Genomic DNA, 23,433 nt, shown 5'->3' on the forward strand with positions numbered 1-23,433 from the left:
CGTGAACCTGGGGGGCAGAGCTTGCAGTGAGTGGACATTGCGCCACTGCACTCCAGCCCCTCGGGCACAGAGCAAGACTCTGTCTCAAAAAAAAAAAAAAAAAAAAAAAAAAAACGCTGGGCGTGGTAGCAGGCACCTGTAGTCCCAGCTACTCAGGAGGCTGAGGCAGGAGAATTGCTTGAACCCGGGAGGTGGAGGTTGCAGTGAGCTGAGATTGTGCCACTGCATTCCAGCTTGAGCGACAAGAGTGAAACTCCATCTCAAAAAAAAAAAAAAAAAAGAAAGAAGAAAAAAGAAAGTCTCTGAAGATGAATGCCTGAAGCTAAGAAGTAGCATGCTGTGGGCCAGTAAGTGTAGAAAACAGACAGAAAATCACTGTTCTTCTGTAGTTTACATTTTAGTGACCAATGTGCATGGATATGGCAAAGCGAAGAGACCCTGTGGATACTGTATGCCCCTGAGGGTTACTGGGTAGGATCAGACTGAAGACAGGTGAGTTATATGTGAATGCTTCCTGAGAAAATTGGTCAGAAAATAAACTGAGAAATGCATAGTGCCTCTGCCCCAGTGGCTTCACATGTTGAGGGACAAAGCCAGAAGGGATGCCTCTGCCGTGGGAAGCCCAGGTGTCTCTCTGAGCCGGCAGTCTTCCTGCCCCCTAAATCTCCACTCAGTCCCCTCTACCCGCCTGCCACACTTGGAGCAGCGCACTGCAGAGCGAGAAAGCAAAAACAGGAGTATGGCAGTTTGCTCAAAAGGGTCGACAGTCATGGGCTATTATTTGCTGTGAAATGATCCTTTATTTTAGGTTTTTAAATGATCAGTGCATCCTAATTCTGTCTGACTAATATGTAGGCAATTTTTTCTAATTTCCATGTTTCCATGATTTCTATGAATGACATTATTGTTAATTTTATAAGAGCTGGGCTTCATGTGAGTTTTAATTCAGAATAATTATACCTAATATTCATCACCCTTTGAAGACTAATATGGTTGAATAAAATGTTGTCAGTCAACTGTTTCTCTGTGAACAAGGAGTCAATGGCTACGTTTTTCACTGTTCTTAGTCCCATTTATATGTTCGCTGGACTGTAGTAGATTCAGCCTTAGTGTGATGAGAGGTAAGGATTTACTCTGCAATAACATGGCTAGAGCAAATTGTTTTATGACTTTCAATTAAGTAGCATTGACCTACTGTGTGTGTGTTGCTCTCAACTTGAGCTTCCGTAAGAGAAGCTTATGGTTGATTAATTACTCAAATATACTTAGTGTGCACTAACTAAAATTACACTCATGCCAGTGAGCCCCTGAAATCTTTGAACCTTTTAGTCATCTGAAAGGCACAGATGGGTTCAGTGTGCTTCAACGAGAAATCAGGGGCTTTAATATTGTTAGCAATAAATAGTTGCAGATCCGTTTCACCTCTGCTTTTAGGAATGAAGTGTCTTTAATTTTCTCTACCTGATACACCACTTCCCTCCCTCTTTCCTCCCTGTTTTCCCCATTTCCAGCCCCCTTGAGGCGCCACATCTAAGCCTGCCCTCCCCTTCAGCACCTAATACCTTCTTGTTTTCCCATCAAAACCATCCTCCAGGCAGCAGGCAGGGCGATCTTTAAAAACACCCATCAGTTCCTGTCACTTCTCTACTTAGAATGCTTCCTGTAACATGAGGACGATGGTTAAAATTCTTACCATCAAGGCCTGCGAGGCCTTCCCTGTCCTGGCCTCTGTGTGCGGAGCCCTCACTACCCTCCTGTCTTCCCCAATTCCCCTTGCCCTTATTCTCCACCCTGCTGGCCTTCTTTGTCCCTTAACACTCGACCTGCTCCCTTTCTCCTTCCTCGCTGCCGCTATCCCCCAAGCCTCCTCAGCCTCGGATTCAGTATCATTTCCCTGACTCCCAAATCTGAACTTGCCCTCCCCTCCCCACCTGACCACATTTTCAATGCACCCTATACTTTTTTTCCTTTCCAGCACTTAGCGTCATTGTGTGAATCCAGGTATTTGTACTGTCGTGTGTGGGTAGCTGTCCTCACGAGCCTGCAAGGCCTAGGAGGGGTCCACCATGCCTCCTCTGTCACCCCCCAGCAGGCATGCAGTCAATATTTGTTGACTGACTAAATGAGTGTGGATTTATTCTGCTGTTGCTGCAGGATTCATCTGACTGCCCTCTGTGACTGAGACTTGGCTAAACTATTATTCTTCACAGGTAATAATTCTGCTTTCACTTGAGAGTACTTGAGGCTCCCTACACATAGGGGTCAGAATCTTGAACTGTCACAGGCCAGGAGGAGAGAGTATCTCTAACAGGGGGCTTTGTCCGCAACTTTATCTGCTTGCTTGTAGCGTCGTCCCAGTTGGGCTTTAGTCAGGGGCTCTTAAGTGATTCAAGTTTGGAAAGCATCTTCTATTAGAGCTAAAGTTGTGATTCTTGCAGTCCAGACCACCGCTCTCAGCAGGTGGGCCATGAATTAAAAATGGTCATAAATTGACAAGCAGAATTTTGCTTCCACTTAGAAATGTCTATAATAGGGCCAAAGATGTAATTAGGTATCACTGAAAGGGCTTCGAAGTTCTTCGTGCCCTATTATGCGGATGCTCTAGAAATCCAGCAACAAGGAAACAGAATAACTTGCCTTAAGAGGTCAACTCAGTCCAGCCAGTGATCTCTTGTGGGAGAGGCAGTGCATGTAGCTTTAAACAGGTAACCAGAAAGCTTCTGCTTGCAGGCTTCCATTTATAACTGCTTTGCTTTTTGCCTTCTTATCTACCATTCACGGGTTTAAGAATTCTGTAGTACTCTGGGATTTTGGAGCCAAGCGTTATGTCCATTTTCATGTCATCTAGAGGTTGTAAAAGAACTCTGGACAAGAAACAGAAAACAAGAGTCTAAACATTATGTCACTCTTCTAAGCTGTTTTACTGTCTAATCATGAGGCTTTCAGAGAAAGTACAGATGACCTGTTCTTTGTCATGACATTTTATGATCTCAGCTTTAGTATGTTGGGAGAACCTAGTGGAACATAATGAATGGGACCTTATGATGAGACACATCCCCACATCAGTCCTGTGTTATTCTTTCCCAATCCTGGACGTTGCCTCTCCTTATTCAGTCCCTATTCTGAGCACACCCCACCCCAGGTGTTTGCAGCGATGCCTGTCAATTATCCCTGTGGCTTCCTGTTTTTAATGCTTTTCTGGTGCTGATTATCCCAGCCAAGGGGTTTCAGACATATCCCCAGGGAGCTTCTGATGCTTTTGCTATAGCCTGATGATTGCCCAGGAGGAGGGGAAAAGCAAGGGGACAGTTGTGGGAAGGGGTGTGCCCAAAGCTCAGGCAGCATCCGGTTGGGAATGTGGTAGCTGCTGGGTGCCAGCAGTCGCGTGCCACTCTGGCCTCCCTGATGGAGACTTCTCCTTGGTAGTGGGCAGCAGCTTGGAGAAGACCCAGAAAAGGCCTCACGGAGTGCCAGGAAGCCCCTGACCTCCACGGTAGGGAGTCCTGCCTGCCAGGACCCTGTCTTCTCTTGTCAGATGGCTCAGCTTGGTTCAAGCTGCCAGCCTTCCTTTCTTCTCTGTGTCTTGCTTTGTAAACTGAGTCTCAGAAAGTGACATGTCTCTGTGATGTCTCCTCCTTCAGGAGATGCCACCCAACTTTTGTATGCCAGCTCCTGGGCTACCTCTAGGCCATATGGAGACTTTGTGCACTTTATAAAAAGGGGTCCCCTGCCCCAGGCAGGAGCAGCCCCAGGCCAGGGCTCAAGGCCTGTGCAGCAGAGCTGGGTTTACCCCCCACCCACCCCTTCCCCAGTCTGGTGGTTGCTCTGCCAGCCTTCCAGCTAGAATTCCTCAGTGGCCTTGATGGAGACAATTAATTGGCTGTGAGATGGACCAGGTTTCAACCTTTCTAAGACTGTCATCTTTTGTTTCATTTTAGAAAATATTAATATAGTCTGTATACTAATACTGTATTAGTCAGTATTCTAATATATTTGCAACTCAATCTGGGGACAGGCATCTGGCCTCACTGACCTGAGGACTTCTCTCCCTTCCCGTCCCTTCTTACTGCCTTCCCTCTTCCTTCTATTCTGAGCCACAGGCACTTACTTTGCTCTAAAAACTGGCCAATTGTAATTGGCAGGTTAATTTTTTTAAAGGATTCTCTTAGTAACAAACAGCTCAGAGGGCAGAAAGGCTTTGCTTATGTTTGTTAGGTTGTTTCTGGGCTTTCTCTCTTGTGCTCTTCCTTTCTCCATCACTTTGGAGCTCGTTGCTTTCTCCTTGGACAATTTTACCATGTGGGTGAAAAATAGGTGGCACATTATAAAATTATTTAAGAAAGTCTATTGTTTAAATTCTTGTTTTCCCACAGCTCCATTTGGCAGACGATCAGTGTGTTGTGGGTCATTGTGTGCATATCATCAGCCTCAGTGATGTGAAGCTGTAATGTAGAAAATGTTCTTTCTCAAAGCTGGAGACTATCTGGTTGGAAAATTTCATCAAATATACTGGGGTTCACTTAACCCTTGGTTTATTGTTACAACTACCTTTATTATTATTACTATCCAGAACCATTTACTAAGTGCCTGATATGTGCAGGGAACTGTTATAGATTTTATTTCTTATCCTCACAATGGTCGTGAAAGATGGTGCTGTTATCCCAGTTTCCTTACCCAGGAGACTGAGGTAAGTAACTGACCCATGTTCACACAGGTAGCATGTGGTGGAATCGGAATTAAGACCCTAGTCTTGTGTGATTTAAATGTCTGCACACTTTCCGTAACATCAGAGGTTCTTGGCTTTTTCAATGAAGCTCCCAAATGCAGAGGAAATCAATACCTAATGCCTGGGGTCTATACCCTTTGTAGCTAGAAGTAGCCAGCAGCCAGATCAGAATTTCTTTGAAGTCTCATGCTTTAATCTTTAAAATTTATGCAAATTTAGCTTTCTACTCCATAATATAAAAGTATAAAAATAATCCTTTAAACTACTTGACATAGAATAAAATTTGAGCTCCCGGAAGAGCTCCTGTTTATTCTTCTCACATCCCTTTCTGCTCTGCTGGGTCCCACACCGGGTGTCTGCACACCTCGGTTGCGAAGGTCAGCACTGCACTGTGATGCATCACAGTTAAATTCTTAGTACCCATTTTGTTGATAAACCTTTCCGTTAAGGTGCAAACTGTCACTTGGCCAACGCTCAACCATAGAAGTCATCTTAACAGAGGGTAGAGTCCCTAACACTTCATAGACAAATCCTAAATTGGTCTTTGTTGATTCTTCATGGAGATCATTGAGTGACATCTGTCTGGCTGGAAGTTTAGAGATGATTTAATCTAGTGGTTTGTAATCTTTTATTTTTTAGGAGCCAAAGTTATTTTTCAAATGAAACTATTCTTGGAACTTTACTTTATGAAACAAAAAGTGAAGACACTCTAGTGACCACTGAGGCTGAAGGCCATGTTTGTGTGGTGTGCCCTGGGCTGAGGGTACTCCAGGGACCCCAGATTCTGCAGAATGGATCTAATTCAAAGCACTCATTTTACTGATGGGGAGACTGAAGCCAGAGAGCTTGAGGGACTTGTCTGTAATGATCCAACTGATTAGCAGTAAGGAGCCAAGCTGGCCAAGTGCTTCTAAGACCCTTGAAAGTCCTTGAGGTTTTCTTGTCATTTGAAGAACTGATTTTCTAACTGCCCTCAGAGGTCCTGGAGGGGTCCTGGAGGGTTGGGAAAGAGAGTGTGCATGAGTCTGTCTGATAGGGCCCTCCCACATGTATTAGCACCATGGCAGGGTGGCCTTAGTGTCAGGAGTGAGACTGGTGCCCTGGGCCTCAGAGACAGAACTCAATCCAGACTGGTGACCTGCTGCACAAGCTGCCCCATCTCTCAAAAGGGCCTTGTAGAAGCTTCTCTGGACATGAGCAGGATGCTCTGTAACAAAAGCCTGAGCCCTCCCAAGTGTTGCTTGAGGCATGCATTCTCAAGGTCACTGTGCAAGAGTTTTGGAGTAACACTAGAGCTCACCATTCCCTTCTCCACCTCAAAGCACTGATTCAGTGTTCTACTCTGATTATTGATTTCTCCTGATTATTGATTTATGTCTGCTAACTCTCTATCATTGTAGGACTTGAGCCAAAGACAGAGCTCTTTCCCAAGTGCATATGGCAATTTGAAAAACGACTGAGTGAGGTGTTAGAGTATGTTCCAGGGATCCAGGGATCCAGGGATCCAGGGATCCAGGGAAAGGGTTTACAAGGGGAAGTGCACCAGGGCCCCAGAGAGGACATTGTCCAAGAGCTCAGCCAGGCCACCACACACCTCCGCAGCCGGAGTGTGGAGGGCATGTGGGGGCCACATAAAGACCTGCTGGGTCACCTCTGAACCACTGCTGGCCCCAGGTTTAAGCTGACCTGTGCTGACTTATATGTGCAGGCCTTATTAAGCACAGCCTTGGCAATCCCCTTAAGTTTCATTTTGATTTTCAGAGAACTTGAAGTGACTATTAAACTTCTATAAAGATATGAACTGCTCCACAAATAGCATTACTGATATAGTCATCTCTCTTTTATTTTTTTTAATTCATCAACTAAACACCAATAAAACCTACTAGAAGACTGCCCAGTATCCAACTCCCCAAATCCCTCTACCTCAGGAGGATTTTACAGCAGAAGGGAATTACCCCACCTCTGCATGGGGTCATCTAAGAGAGAGGACTGTCTGCTCATGCCACTGTGGGATGACCCTTGCTGCCAGGTGCCAGGCGTACTCTGTGATTTGGCTGCAAGCCAGCCCCATCAGTCCGTCCCCTGGCCAGACAGACAGAGTGGGTGATCCCACGGCCTCAGTGTTTGCTCAGCCAAGAGCGCTTCAGGCTTGGGATCCCAAAATTGTACCACTGGCCCTCATCTATTTCAGGCCACATAGACATAGTGCCATCTGGTTTAGCAGTTGTCACCTTGAAAACCTAGAATCCTTATGCCCCGATCCTCAAATAGTGTCTGCACACCACTTTGAGGGCCATAAACTCTACAGCTTCCCTGTTGAATGTGGCTCACTAATTTCCAAGGTGACCTTCCAGCCCTCCTTATTCATTGTAGAAGCCAGATCTTCCAATTGCGTATGTTTAACCTCTACTATTCCTTTTATCTATTGTTGTCTAACCAAACACACCAAATGTAGTGTCATGAAGCAACCACCATTCTATTACATGTGTGGATTCCCTGAGGAATCTGAAAAGGGCATAAAGGGATGGCTTGTCCCTGCCCCACACTGTCTTGGCCTCAGCTGGAAAGACTTGAATGGCTGGAGTTGATCTGAGCACCTGGAAGCTGGAATCATTTGGAGGCTTCAGAGGCTGGCCTCAGTGGGACTGTGGAGCAGAGCACTTCTGTGTGGTCTCTCCATGCAGCTTAGCTTCTCACAGCATGGCAGATGGCTTCTAAGAGGCAGCACCCCAGGAGAGAATTTCTAGACCAAGTGTTCCTGGAGACCAAGGAGAAGCTGCAAGGTTTCTTCTGACCTAGCCTGGGAAGTCACACAGCATCACATCCGCTGCATCCTATTGGTTACAACAGAATCACACAGGTCAGCCCAAGTTCGAAAGGAGGGGAACTAGATGGTCCCTACTGATGCAGGAAAGAGAGCATCACCTTTCAGGAAAGCGTGAGGGATGAGAGATCGTGTTATATTCATCTTTAGAAAAGGTAGACTGCCTCAGTCCACTGTCTGGCCATGACAGTTCACAACCCCTGCCACATCCAAAATGCACTCTGTCCTTTCTTGAGACTCCCAGAGATTTTCCTGTTATGGCATCAACTCAAAGTCCAGGAGCCCGTCAGCTAAATCAGATCTAGATGTGGATGAGGCACCTTGAATGCCGTTTCTTAGGTACGGTTCCCTGACGATGCTTCTTCTCGATCTGAGACCTATGAGTGAAAGGGACAAGTTATGTGTCCCCCACACCCAGCAAACAATGGGTATAGGAGATAGGGAAACTGCAGCAGACATTCTCACTTAACAAGGGGGGAAGGTTGGAATGTGTGGCACATAAGTCACCAGTCCGTAGCAATTCTGAATTCCAGCTGGGCAAATGGCAGGTCTTTGATTAAGGTCCAATTCACTTTCTAGGAGTTGTTTTCTGTGGCTCCTGGCTTTTCTGCCTTTTTTGTTTTTTTTGGAGACAGAGTCTCACTCTGTCACCTAGTCTGGAGTACAGTGGTGCAATCTCAGCTCACTGCAACCTCCACCTCCCAGGTTCAAGGGATTCTCCTGCCTCAGCCTCCTGAGTAGCTGGAATTATAGGCGTGCACCACCACACCAGCTAATTTCTGTATTTTTAGTAGAGACGAAGTTTCACAATGTTGGCCAGGCAGGTCTCAAAATCCTGACCTCAAGTGATCTGCCTGCCTCGGCTTCCCAAAATGTTGGGATTACAGACATGAACCACTGTGCTCAGCCTTTTCTTTCTTTCTTTCTTTCTTTTTTAAGAGACAGCATTTTGCTCTGTCACTCAGGGTGGAGTGCAGTGATCACTGCTCATTGTAGCCTGGAACTCCTGGACCCATGTGATCCTCCCACCTCAGCCTCCCCAGTAGCCAGGATTACAGGTACACACCACCAGGCCTGGCTAATATTTTAATTTGTTGTAGAGATAAGGTCTGATTATGTTGCCCAGGCTGGTCTCGAACTCCTGGCCTCAAGCAGTCCTCCCACCTCTGCCTCCCAAAGTGCTAGGATTACAGGTGTGGGCCACCACACGCAATCTGGTTCTGCCTTCTGGGTTTTTAGTTCTACCTTCTGAGTCATGTTCTTCTTTCATAAAATGTAGTCTGTGTTGTATCTGGGTAGTTCTCAGCCTGCTTCCTGCTCATAGAACTTGAAGGGTCCAAAGGATTCTTTTTATTAGTTATTGTCTCTGTTTATTACAGTCAAGGATAGTGTAATTTGTTGAAAATCTTAATGGGTTTCTTGTGTATCAATTTATCATCGATTTCATTGGACAAAACCATACCCATGTGCATCTTTGCATAAACATTTTTCTACTTTGAACCTTTTCGTGGTTACTGTGATATAGCATCCTTAAGATTCTTTAAAAAGTCTTTTGCATATCTAAAACAATCTGTGAAGCACCACCTTAAATCTTTCTGAAGTCTTAAAGCAGGGTTTTACAGTTGCACCATTGGCCTCCTTACTCTGAGGCTTTGTTTTCCTGCCAATGCCTCATGTTTGATCTTTGTCATGAGGCCCTTTCTAACTTTGAAAATCTTTTATTGAGAGACATTAGACATAGCTTTATTTTTGAACTCTACAAGTCCTAGACCCTAATTTATATTTACTCTAAATTCTGATTGCAAACTAAATGACTCCTTTGTTAGCTCATCTGTGTATGCACCTTAAAATATACAGCCAAGAGAAAGCAGCTGCCACGGGTGTTTTGCCTAGAAGCCTCTTTAGCTAGATCCATCAGTTCCTTGGGGACACTTTTCATTTTCCACATTACTACAGGCATCAGTTTTGCTCAACTTTCCACCACTGCAAAACAAGGGTGAGTGTCTTCTATCTTCCATTAATATCACCCTCACTTTTTTTTTTTTTTTTTTTTTTTTGAGACGGAGTTTCTGTCTGTTGCCCAGGATGGAGTGCAGTGGCACGATCTCGGCTCACTTCTACCTCCGCCTCCCAGGTTCAAGCAATTCTCCTCCCTCAGCCTCTCAAGTAGATTGAATTACAGGCACTCACCACCACGCCTGGCTCTTTTTTGTATTGTTAATAGAGATGGGGTTTCACCATGTTGGCCAGGCTGGTCTCGAACTCCTGACCTCAGGTGATCCACCTGCCTCAGCCTCCCAAAGTTCTGGGATTACAGGCATGAGCCACCGCGCCTGGCCCTCACTCTTCTTTAAACTGTCATCAAATCTCCACTGGCCCCATCAGGCTTCCTTAAAAAATTCATGACACACATCTTAGGTTTTGTTGTACCACCACCTCACTTTCAGGTATCAAATTCTGCTTCATTTGTCTATTGCTGTGTAACAAACCATGCCAAACTTAACAGCATGTGCCAACCATCACCTTATTAAGCTCACAGATTTCTATGGGTCAGGAATTTGAATAGGATGCTGTGGGGAATAACTTGTCTTTGCTCCATTATACCTGGAGCCTCGTCTTGGAATACTTGAAAGACAAAAGTGACTTGAGTGGCTGGAGGTGACTTGGCTGGCTGGGAGCTAGAATTATCTGGATGCTTCTTCAGTCATATGTTGGCTCCTGGGTTGGAATGACTCCAAGGCTGGAGTCAGCTGGGAGAGTTGACAAGAGCACTCATATGTAAGTTCTTATTTTCTCTAACTCCTTCCTTTAAACTTTTTTTTTGTTTTGATTGTTTGTATGGTTTTCTGTTTTGTTTGTTTGCTTGATGTCTTACTGGTAGAATCATTTCTTCCATTTCTTTTGAAATCTATTTGAGAGTTTAATAATACATGTAAAATAGAGAAGAACATTAACCATTCTGGAGTCCCATGGAATAAAAGTCAAAAGTTCTAAAGAATGAATAGTGAAAACTAAGTCTCTCCTTCTTGACCCTCAGCCACTCAGATCTCTTTTCCAGAGACAATCCTTGCTACTACTTTCTTGTAGATAGTCTACACATTTACAGATCTTTATGTATATTCACACACAAACATCTTTTATTCCCACAAAGTGGTATATACACCATGCTGTAGTTTGCTTTTTAAATTTAAAAGCAGTAGATCATTCCATATCTGTGTATAAGTAGTGCTGCTTCATTCTTTGTCATGGCTGCATACTATTCCAACAGCATCTGTTTATCAAGACATAACCCATCATCATCTCAGAAAGTAACCCAGTGTCCTCTACTAATGGACATTTGGATAATTTCCTGTTTTGTTGTTGTTTGGTTTACTATTACATACAAGCACATGTGTTTGCATATGTATTCAGGTGTTTCAGGAGACTCTACATCTGCCCTCTGAGGGAGGCTCCTAGCTCAGTCAAAGGAAATATGCATTTTTTGGGTGGGGGGACAATTTCACTCAGTTGCCCAGGCTGGAGTGCAATGGCACGATCTCGGCTCACTGCAACTTCCGCCTCCTGGGTTCAAGTGATTCTCCTACCTCAGCCTCCCAAGTAACTGGGATTACAGGCCTAAGCCACCATGCCCTGCCAGAAATATGCATTTTAAAATTTGATAGATATAGTCACTGGCCACTGAAAATGGAAGAAGAGAGGAAAAGAGAAAGAAAGAAAAGAGAAGGAAAGAGAGAGAGAGAAAGAGAAGAAAGAAAAAGGAAAGAAAGAAAAGAAAAGAAAAAGAATTACATAGATATTTCCAAATTGCCTGCCACTGAGGTTGTATAATTTTACACTCCCATAAGCAATATATGAGGTAAGCTGTTTGCTTCATTCTCACCAATAGTATATTAGCAAACTTTTTGGAACTTTGCCAATTCTGACAGGTAAAAAATTATATTGCACTAGGCCGGGCGCGGTGGCTCAAGCCTGTAATCCCAGCACTTTGGGAGGCCGAGACGGGCGGATCACGAGGTCAGGAGATCGAGACCATCCTGGCTAACACGGTGAAACCCCATCTCTACTAAAAAATACAAAAAACTAGCCGGGCGAAGTGGCGGGCGCCTGTGGTCCCAGCTACTCGGGAGGCTGAGGCAGGAGAATGGCGTAGACCCGGGAGGCGGAGCTTGCAGTGAGCTGAGATCCGGCCACTGCACTCCAGCCTGGGCGACAGAGCCAGACTCAGTCTCAAAAAAAAAAAAAAAAAAAATTATATTGCACTGTAGTTTTTATGTGCCATTCTGTTATGAGTGAGGTTCTGCATCTTTTCATATGGTATTTTCTCTTATGAACTGCTTTTTAAATTTGTGCTTGGAAGATGAAATGGTGCCCAAAGATCAAGCAATATGCAAATTATTTAGAAATCCCCATTCTGATACAGGTGTTATTCTAGTTAGCTGTTTTTATCCTAATTAATATAGGGCATTCTGCAGGCTACTACTTAAGAATCAATCTCCCAACTTTAGTGAATGTTTATTAAAGAGTGCCCCATCAATTTTAAGGAATGACTTTTAATTTACAAGTATAAATATTTCCACCCTGATTTGGTAATCTTCACTCTACCAAAAGCTGTTATGCTGGAACCCATGTTGTCTTATTAAATGAATTTTTAAAAATTCAATTCAGCAATGACATGAATGAAACAATTAGAAAGTTTGACCATCAACTGGATATTATGGATATATTACATTTTTTTTAGCTGTGATAATGGTATTGTGGTCTTATTTGGGGGAAAAAGGAGTCTTTATCTTTTAGAAATTCCTGCTGAAATAATTATGAATTAAATTATATTATATCTGGCCGGGCATGGTGGCTCAAGCTTGTAATCCCAGCACTTTGGGAGGCTGAGGCGGGTGGATCGCTTTGAGCTCGGAAGTTCGACACCAGCCTAGACAACATGATGAAACCCTGTTTATCAAAAAAAAATTAGCTAGGTGTGGTGGTATGTGCCTGTGGTACAGTCCCAGCTACTCTGGAGGCTGAGGCTGGAGAATTGCTTGAACCAGGGAGGCAGAGGTTGCAGTGAGCCGAGATTGCTCAACTGCACTCCAGCCTGGGCAACAGAGTGAGACCCTGTCTCAAAAAAAAAAAAAGATATCTGAGATTTGCTTCAAAATAATTCTAGAAGGGGTAAGTGGATAAATGTGTAGATGAAATAGTATTGGTCATGAGTTAATAATTATTGAAGTTGAATGTGGAACATGTGGTATTTTATTTCTGTATCTGTTGAAATTTTCTAGAAAAATTTAGACATTCAACAGATAAGTACTAAATTTGTATTATGTGCAAGACATAGTTCCCTGTGTTGAAGAAAACAGACATTTCACAAGTACACAGGACCTTGTTTACTTGTTCTGTGCTGTAAGCCCATCCTGAGACTTGTTCTGTGCTGTAAGCCCATCCTGAGACACTGTATACAATAGATGCTCAATATGCACAAGTCCTGAAATCCAGCACACACACTCCTGCCCACAGGGCTGCTCTAGTTTCTGTTCCCACTAGCAGCGACCCTGATGATGTGCTCCACAAGACAGCAACAGACCAGGTGCTATGGGGCTTGAAGGAAGGTGAAGTCTCATTCATTCAGGGATTAGGAAGGTGCTTCCAGGGAGCTCATGGGGACTGACGTTAAGGTGCCTGAGACAAAGAACCCCTATCACATCCAAGACAATGCTTCTAAGCAAAGTGAAATGGCCCCTTCAATTTAACAGGAAATATTTCTTTTAGGAGCCTCTTAGGGAGTTGCTAATGGTAATCAGGGGTCACAAAACCTTACAACATAACCAGTCCTCATCTGCTCTCTCTGGGCCTGTTTTATTTACAGTCCAGAATAATACAATGCCCAGAAATGTGCTGCTTAATGAATGCTCTCTCATGAAGAAGAAGAGTAGATGGTGTCATAAGAAAGAAGAGAATGAGAATTAGGAAATTATCAAAGGAAGTATCAGGAGTGCAGGGTGATATATTGGTCCTGTGGGTATGTCTGAGTGATCACTTAGCTCAGAGGCTGAGGAAATCTTGGTTTTAATGGTTGCATGCAGGTGTTGGTATAGTTGCCTCAGAATGAGAAGAAAAAAAGAATTTTTAAAAAGCTAGTTACATCTTGACTAGAAGAAGGCTCTTTTGAGAAAGCATCAATGTCACATTACAAACGCCATTCAAATCTACCAAATGGGCCAGATGGTTGCCCCAATACTGCGTGCTGCCAGCTGCCCATTGCTACAGATGAAGTCTTTTCTGCTGACGTTCATGCAACCCACAAGCACACTATGGAGTGTTGATTCTTTTGATACTCTTTAACATGTATGTGTCATCGCAATTATAAACCATAAATATACATGACACTATGCAATAAATAAAATTGCCCAGCTTCCATTCTGAAAGGGGAGGAGACTGTATTTATGACCTGAGAAGAGAGGGCGGCTAATATTCATTTTCCATTCTTTATAAATGTCACTCCTCTCTAGTTGGATGCTCTAGATGGCTTTATTCTCACCAAGCCTTATCCCTCCCAAACAGCACAGACTCCTGGGGCTAATACCTTATGCTAAGTGCCAGGTTTTAGAGCAAGCCTGGACCAAAAGTCAGGCAGATACAATTCAGGGGAATCCAAATAGTTCTAAATTAAGCTAAACTATTTTATTTGACACATACCAAAAGTTCTTTGCAGGTCACATAAACAGGCAGGTGTACGATGTAAAAGGAAGTAGGTAAATGGAAGCGCATCAGCTTCTTTCAAAAAAGACATTTTCCTCAAGATGCATTTCTTTTGGCTTTGAAAGAAGCTGATTCAGTGCCATTCACCTATTAAGTAGGCAGCACATTTATTTGTATATGCATCTATAAAGCTCAAGTGCCTTTTCCCTCTACAAAAAGCTGAGCTTGTGTTTGTGGGGCTGGGGAGGGGTGCAGGGGGTGTTAAATATCCCACACAATTCAGGCAGCCACAAATATATAAATGAACTGGCGGAGATAGAACCCCTGCCCCCAGGCACATTCAGTCTTATTCAGGAAGACCTGTTTAGAACACAACATCTTTATTTCAGACCAGAGACCCCGGAGAACACGTTTCATGGCTCTATAAATACAAGGCTCAGATGCTTCCTGACACCCAGCATTTCTGCTTTTTAGCATGTAAATAAATGAATGCTCAAAGCAAGTAAATATCTGTGTGTTGAGTTTACAATCTTGTCTTTCAGAAATATCGACAGTATATGGCAGGACTTCTGGCTCCTCCTTATGGTGTTATGGAAACGGGCTCTAACAATGACAGTAAGTGGAAAATGTGAACATTTTGTATCTAAAAATTTGTCGTGTGGTGTGTGTTTTCATGTGACAAAAAATATGTCCTACACCAGCTTGTGAGAGTAAGTCTCCAGACTCTTTTGTGGATAAACAAACCTGCCAGCTCACACTGGAGATATTTTTAAAGAAATGGTTAATATAGTATTATTCTGCGGTCTTAGCTGATAGAGAGCGGTATGCTCTGGTGCCAGCTGGAACTTCAGCATGCATAGAATACTTTCCCAAAATATCTTCATCTTATAGTGAAATCCAGTGTTGTTTCTGTGCCCTTTTAAAGAAGGGATGCACGAACTGTATTTGTCTCAGTCCCTTCTGGATACCTGAGAGCCCCACCTCTTGCTTTTTTTTTTTTACTCTATTGATGAAGAGAAGTGGGGTGAGTCATATATTTAATCTTCTAAATCATGGCCACTTCCAATCCCAAGCCTTTGTGAACTTTAGATGCCCTTACCCGCCCCCCCCACACACACACAAAGTGACTATGGAAGGTGACAGGTTAATTTGCTTAACTGTAGTAATCATTTCACTAGGTATATGTATATCAAAACAGTGTGTTGTACATATTAAATATTTTTAATTTAAAATATCCAGGCCTTTTATTAGAGACCAGTCTCTGGCTGGTCAGTGAAAAAAGGAAGTTTTTCTCTGTGGTTTTCTTGTTTTGTGGGTCCCCACTAGGCTCACAGAAACCCATATGTCCCTGGAGTCTTGTGATCTGTTCATGCGTGTCGGAAACATGGTTAGCGCTCGTTACTATTGCATCTATGAGTCTCCTTATGAAGCTCTTATGTGTATACATATAAAAAGATTCCAGGTCCTGGAGTCTTTGGAGCTATAGTGCTTCAGCCAGCAGACCCAGTGATGTAGCAGGTAGGCCCTGCATCTTCAGAGCCACAGCCAGTCACCCTTCAGTTCCTCTTCCTGTATCCTAGAATTCCCACCCTCCCTCACTGACTCGTCACTCACTGCAAGAGATCTTTCTCTGTGCTTGACCGCGATCCCCAGTGAGCATCTTCCTTCTCCTCCCCTTGTTTCACTATTTCTATGCAGCCTCTGCTCTGTCTCCCCATTTGCCTTCTGCTTTCCTGCAGAGGAGGAGGGTGGGAGGGAAAGGCGTGTCCTTCCTTTCCTCTCTTGTTCGTGCTTTCTTTTTCTCCTGACTGAGCCAGGGATGGCTGGCTAATTAAAGCACCTGAGTTGCAATCCCAGCAGTGCTGTCTCCTAGCTGATGTCCGGCAAGGCACTCAGTCTCTCTGTGCCTCGGTTTCCTCAGAGGATTGTTGTGAAGATCAAGTGAATCAAAATATGTTAAGTGTTTCAAAGGGTGCCAGGCATGTAAAAAGCTCCCAAATGGCACTGGCTATTATTTCCTCACCTCCAGTCACTCTTCAACCCCTCAAAGTCTGGCTTTTGCCCCATACTTCTTGAATAAACCACTCTAAAGTTACCAGTGACCAACCAATAACCAGACCCGATGGTTCCCGTTGCCCACGTCCAGACTCCATTCCACCTTGGCTCCCAGGGTGCCGCTGTGTTATCCTGGCTTCCTCCTCCCTCTCTGGCCACTCACATTTTGGTCTCCTCTGTAGGTACTTCTTCCCCTCCCCTCACTGAAGAGTTTAGCCATGGCTTCTTTTCTCTTTCCTTCTGCATACTCACTTTCCCCTCTTCCATGGCATCCTTTCCTACAACTGATACAAACACTTCCCAAACCAACACCTCTGTTTGATCCTTCCAGGGGCAGCCTAACTTTCCAGGTGACCTCAGGTTCTCTTTCTACCTGGATGTCCTGCTGGCCCCTCAAGCTCAAAGTGTTGATAAGGGAACAGATTCTGATTCCCAAAAAACCAGTCCCTCCTCTGGAGAGGTGGGTTTCTGACAACTCCATTGTTCCCCTCTTGTGCTGGGCTCCAAACTTCAGCCATTTTGGACTCCTCCTTTCTCTCGCCATCACCCTCTGAGGCCAGAGGTTTGCCCGGGCCTGGCCCCTTCCTTTGCATGTTCACTGTCTTCCTTTCAGTTCCCTCTGCAGCCACTTGGCCTCGGGCCTCATCTCTTTGGAGTTTAGGGCAGAGATGACCCCTTGGTCTAGCCTAGGCCTGATTTCCCCAAGCCATTTTTTACTTTTTATTATGAAGAATTTCAAACATACAGAAAGTGGAGAGAATGGTACAGTTAACACCCTTATTTTCATCACTTCATTTAACTGATGTCAATATTTTAGTACTTCAATATATTTCTTAGTAGTAAATTAATATGCATTTTAATATTATTTTTGCCATATTCTCCTAATCACAATCACATATACATGCCACTCCAAATTCATCACCAGGCATTTTTGAAAATAAGGACTTTTTCATGTATAACCAGAACGCCACAATTACACCTAAGAACTGGCATGATTTTCCACCACCCAATCCATATTCAAATGTTCCCAACCGAATGTCTTTATTGCTGATTGCTCAAACTGGACTTCAGTCAAGGACCATGCCATCTGGTGTTTATGTCTTAAACGTCAAATTTTAATGTTGGACAGTCTCCTTCCCTCCTTTCTCCTGATCATATCACTCTGCTCCTTGAAACCTTTCAGTGATCGTCCGTTGCCTGCCATGGAAGATGAAATTCCAAGACTATTAATGTCTTAACCCAACTGTCAAGTTCCTGCGTGGCCTCAAATCACCTTTTCAGTGTCATTTCTCTACAGATACTCTAATGTCCAGTTATTCATATATGGTGATTTGTGCAACTGTGTATTTATCTTATTGAACCTGCTAGAAAGTAAGCTTCTGTTATATCCCATAACCTCATACAATCAACCCTAGTTCTTTCAGATGGATGATGGATGGGTGGATGGATGAATGGATGATTCGGGATGAGTTTCAGAGTGCCGACCTGAGGCCATCCTTCCTCTTTCTGACAGAGCTGGGAAGTGATAGCGAGCCTATTAATACTCTCTATTTCAGAGAATAGTTCTTCTCTGCTTCTTTCCTGACTGCATTTTTATGTCTTGTGCGGTCCCAGGTGTGGATCAAAGCTTCAATTAGAGAATGTTTCCAAAGTCTCTTTCGTCTTCACCCCTCCTGCATCCTGTACTACTGCCTACTAGGATGAGCGCTCAGGTTTTTTTTTTTTTTTTTCGTTTTTGTCTTTGTTTTGTTTTTTTTTCGAGTCAGGGTCTCACTCTGTCACCCAGGCTGGAGTTCAGTGGCATGATCTTTGCTCACTATAGCCTTAACCTCCCTTGTTCAGGCAGTCCTCCCACCTTAGAACTCCCAAGTAGCTACAGGCAAGCACCGCCATACCTAGCTAATTTTTTGTAGAGACGGGTTTTGCCATGTTGGCCAGGCTGCTCTTGAGCTTCTAGGCTCAAGAGATCCACCTGCTTCAGCCTCCCAAAGTGCTGGGACTACAGGGGTGAGCCACTGCATCCAGCCAGCACTCAGTTCTTTTAGTGCTGATGCTGTAAATCCTGTGTAGCCCCTTGTGTAAAAACAAAATGTCCTGTTTACTCAGAATTTGGATTTACTGTATTTTTTTTGTTGCAAACCACCTCATACTCTCTACTAGTTTGAAGATAGGTGCAAGCCACCTGTAAAAATGACCTATGCTTCTGTCTCCTCTATATAAGGTCACTTGTGCCTGCTGTACTGGAGGCATTAAGCTCTGCTGGGGCAGTGAACCTCCCAGTGTGGCCACCCTTACCATGTCAGTCAGGGGAGAAGCCTGAAGGAGGTGAAAAGGAATAGGACTGCCTGTAGTAGATACTCATGAAATGTTTGTAAATCAATGACAAATGAGCAAATGGACGAGTCATTAGCTTCTAGCTAAGAACACTGAGATACCCCTGGAAACAGCCTCTGCCATGCTCAGACTTGACTTGGAGATGGCAGGAGTTTGCTTTGCTCACAATGGAAGTTGTTTTCCAATGTCTTTCCTGTGCTACTTGTCCCAGCTTCAAATCACTAGAGCCGAGTGGGGTGGTTTGCAAAGTAAAATCACAGCATGTGAAACTTAGGAGTTGATGTGCCTATCCAAAATTCCAAGTGTTCTGGTGCCGAAATCAGTGGAATTAGTTGCTTTCATGGTGAGAATGAATCCGTGATGGGTGTTTACCTCTGTGAAAGTAAAGCATATGGTAGAAGCAAAATAAGCCTGGATTTTGGTGTCTGGGCACATGGCCCTGCTCCTGATTCACTGATTTATTTAAGCAGCATTATGTAAGTTTTTATATTTCTAAGCAGCATTATATAAGTTTTCATGGAAATGCAAATTGAAAACACTGAAATTTTACTTGGTTTGGTTCAGCAAAATTTCAATTCCACTTTACTGGTTGATTATACAATTCATGGCCTCTCTCTGTCTCTTTTTCCTCCTTTAGGGATTCCTGACAAGGAGAACGTGAGTAGCTACTCTCTGTGCCTATCTTCTAAAAATTGTTAAAAGGTAAAAAATATTCATGGTAACCCTACCAGCAAAGAGAGCTCTTGACCCACATTCAACAGAGCAATAAATATTTTTCTAATCTCATTCTGGCATCTTTGGCAAGTCACTTTGAAATAGAAAGGGCAGAAGGTTGATTGCTCTGACATGGTCGTCACATGTCCCTGATTTTAACCAGTCTGAAGAAAGGTTATTCTAGGGGGCAAATGCTACAGTTACTAAGTGTTTTCTTTTTCCCATGATGCATACATGGCAGTCAAACAAATCATTAGCCTAATAGCATATAGAAAACTAGTTGTTTTTCCTTAGCAGGAATACAAACGATGAAATTCAGGGTCAGTTGATGAATTTGTCTAATTATATCCAAGTGCACTAGTGTTAACATTTCTTTTTGGAAACTGAAAATAATTAATTGCTATAATTGTTTCTGTAAAACTGTATTCTTTCTGTAAAAGAGTAGAAGGTTTAGGACAAAGATTTCATGAAGAAATAGCAAGCATTCCAAGAGTGGTCATGGTTTAGTGGCATACCTTTGCATGCAAATAATAATAATATTCATTCTATTAACTGACATCTAAATTTAGACAACAACATGGAAGGGTTAATGATAGGAGTATGCAGTGATTGATTGGAAGCAGTGCTTGGTTGGCTTTCAGATGTGTCACCTTATAATTGTATCCTTTGCTGTACCCAAGTGGCAATGTTACAGGATTGTCACCCTTGCCTTTCTCTGCGTTCAGTCCTGTGTCTGTGGGAAGATATACTCTCTGAATTCAATTTAGATTATTTCCATATCTCTTCTCAGATATCAGGCTCTGGCTTTCTTTAGCTCCTCCTCCTTTTCATAGTGTTGGTTTTAAAAGGACTGGTTGGGAATTCTAGCCCACTGCTATAGCACTACAAACTTGGGGGGCGGGGGTTGTTTTTTGCTTTTTGTTTTTTTGTGATGGAGTCTCACTCTGCCGCCCAGGCTGGAGTGCAGAGGTGCAATCTCAGCTCACTGCAACATCTGCCTCCTGGATTCAAGTGATTCTCCTGCTTCAGCCTCCCGAATAGCTAGGATTACAGGCATGCGCCACCACACCCAGCCGATTTTGTAGTTTTAGTAGAGATGGGGTTTCACCATGTTGGCCAGGCTGGTCTTCAGCTCCCGACCTCAAGTGATCCATCAGCCTCCCAAAGGGATTACAGGCATGAGCCACCACACCTGGCCAAACTTGGGTTTAAGACCTAGCAGTGTCACTTCAAATGTCACACCAAAATTTACTTCGTTTGGTCCAGCGAAGGATTTCAGCTCCTAACTGTGTGGTCTTGCCCAAGCTACTTGGTTTGTCTAAACATCCTCATCTCCTCTTTAAAATGTGGATGTTACCTTAAAAGGAAATTGTGAATATTGAATGAGATAATCTGTGGAGAAGGCACAGACAAGTAGAGTAGGTAGGCTCAGTAAAGGTTGGGACTATTATTGTGGTTAGTATTTTCTCAAGTCTTGTATCATTTTCTAGCTACTCTTCACCTCTGAAAAATGTCCTACCCTTTAATAAAGTAACTGTCCTTTTGCCTTTTATGGCTGCCCCTTCTTCAGTGAACCTTGCCATTGATATTTAGTCCTAAAAAATATCTTTGTATGTTGAGTCAAGCTCTAGATAATCAGGCTCATAAAGGTTCTAAAGCAACAAACTGATCTTGCCAGCATTTTGGACATGGATGTCCCAAATTATCCATCCTACAACAAATAATACACAAATCATTTGCCAAATAAAGAAGACAGAAAGGCCTTGTGCTTCCTCATCAAGAGACTATCAGTGATGTGGGGAGCTCACACAGAACGTCCCAGCCCTGGGAGGGCTGAAATGTTCTAGGCTTCAAAAGGAAGCGCCGTTGCTCTTGGGCACCCAGTGACCTTTAGGCAGGCTCTCCCTGCAGTGGAACAACAGGCACAGGGCTCTAAGCAGAGGGTCTAACAGCTGTCATCATGTAGCTCACTTTGTGACAAAATAGGAATTTAAAGTTTGCAGAACAATGAGCTTGTCAGATACAATGAACGGTTAGCATGTTGTTCTGAAAGATTTGGGGAACTGGCCAGGCCATCTCCCTAATACTAGTGTAGTATACGCTTATTTGTATTTGTCCAGGCTATTGTAGGTCACATTCTCTAACAAACAGAGAAGCACACTTTAATTCTCTATTAGCAAGTAGAGTAGATGGATCATCACCATGTGTTATTAGGAAAGCTCTCCAATGCCATCAGTCAAAGTACAGCAAAAGAAATGAAAGACGTTCATGAGCAGAGTTGAAGCGCTAGAAAGATAAAAAGGAGCCTGAGAGTCTTAAAGCGGTGTTAATTGAAAATGTTTCTTTTGGAGGAGACAAGTTGTGTTATGATGATTTCTTTTATGCTTTAGCTTCTTTAACTACATTTTGGGCAATATTATATTCCGCTTATATTTCAAAACAACAATAATATGCCTGTGGACAGAAATAAAAGCACTTAGACTATTGTTTCAGTGTCCAAACAGATTATTTGTAGAAAAAAAAATTCTCCTTTCCAGCTTCTCCTCATCATTTTGTTAATCACCATGTTTAACTGTTTTTTGTTTTGTTTTGTTTTGAGACAGAGTCTCTCTCTGTTGCCCAGGCTGGAATGCAGTGGCACAATCTCGGCTCACTGCAAGCTCTGCCTTTCGGGTTCACGCCATTCTCCTGTCTCAGCCTCCCAACTAGCTGGGACTACAGGCGCCCACCACCACGCCCGGCTAATTTTTTGTATTTTTAGTAGAGACGGGGTTTCGCCATGTTAGCCAGGATGGTCTTGATCTCCTAACCTCGTGATCCGCCCGCCTTGGCCTCCCAAAGTCCTGGGATTACAGGCGTTAGCCACTGCGCCCAGCCACCGTGTTTAACTTTTAATCAAATATGCACACATCAACAAGTGTTCGTGGCTGCCTTGCCAGCTACATTTTCTTCTCAGACTCAGGCTTACCTTGCACAAAAATAAATTCCTTTTCATATATTGCACCTTTGTAGAAACAAATGGATGGGCAGCTACTTGCTGGATTGTTTTGTCTACTATTCATTGTAATTGATAAAGACATTTAATGTTAGATGACACAGGACCCTGGAACCTATAAAATATCAAGAAAAATGTTAGAAAAACAACTACGCAGCCAGGACACATAGTGAGACTCTATCTGCACACACACACACACACACACACACATGCTGAATGTGGTGGTGCACACCTGTAGTCCTAGGAGGATCAGTTGAGCCTGGGAAGTTGAGGCTACACTGAGCCATAAATGTATCACTACACTCTATCCTGGGCAACAGAGTGAGAAGAAAGAAACAGAAAGAGAGAAAGAGGGAAGGAAGGAAGGAAGGAAGGGAAGGAGGGAGGGAGGGAGGGAGGGAGGGAAGGAAGGAAGGAAGGAAGGAAGGAAGGAAGGAAGGAAGGAAGGAAGGAAGGAAGGAGGAAGGGGAGGGGAAGGGAGAGAAAGGAGGGAGGGAGGGAAGGAAGGAAGGAGGGGGAGGGGTGGGGGGACAGAGGGAGGGAAGGGAGGAAGGAAGGAAGGGAAAGAAAGGAGGGAGGGAGGGAGGGAAGCAGGGAAGGCAGGCAGGAAGGAAGGAAGGAGGAAAGAAGGAAGGAAGGAAGGAAAACTATGGAGCCAATAAAACCAGTTGATTATTTTGATAGGGTTGTGATTGTTAAAGGAATTCTCTTTGATCTATTAAAGTTGTATTTGTTTCTGTCTTTTATATGTGCTATACTTGACTGATCATGTTTAACACTGAAGTTAAAAATCACAGTGATAAGAAAGCTTGAATGCTGAATGCTGAATATTACGGTTGCCCTTTGAAATAATGACCCTGTCTTTAATTTTTGGCTACTTATGCAGATTTTGTTGCTTATTGTACTCCATACTTCTGAAAGGGCAACTGCTATGGGGTTTCCTAGTTTTAGAAGGTAATACTTTACTTCATTGTGGAAGGAGCCAGAGAAGTAGACTCACAGAGATATTACAACATAATCTCATTTCCTGATTTATAAACATCTTGTTTCCCAGAGGATCATCTGGGGTCCTCATTTTGTGTGTGTGTA

At 43.5% G+C, this 23,433-nt stretch overlaps 1 protein-coding gene across 5 annotated transcripts in view; it reads left to right on the forward strand.

Annotated features, from left to right (window-relative positions):
- The window catches only part of LOC105483229 (Rap guanine nucleotide exchange factor 4), a 309,166-nt gene that overhangs the window by 159,759 nt on the left and 125,974 nt on the right, over positions 1–23,433 (forward strand). For all 5 annotated transcript variants that reach the window (XM_011743960.2, XM_011743961.2, XM_011743962.2 and 2 more), the window contains 2 exons: positions 14,789–14,861; positions 19,273–19,292. In XM_011743960.2, coding sequence (XP_011742262.1) covers positions 14,789–14,861; positions 19,273–19,292 — 93 coding nt within the window. The remainder of the gene's footprint in view (positions 1–14,788; positions 14,862–19,272; positions 19,293–23,433) is intronic.

The sequence above is a fragment of the Macaca nemestrina genome, chromosome 11 (assembly GCF_043159975.1).
Source record: "Macaca nemestrina isolate mMacNem1 chromosome 11, mMacNem.hap1, whole genome shotgun sequence".
Taxonomy (NCBI): domain Eukaryota; kingdom Metazoa; phylum Chordata; class Mammalia; order Primates; family Cercopithecidae; genus Macaca; species Macaca nemestrina.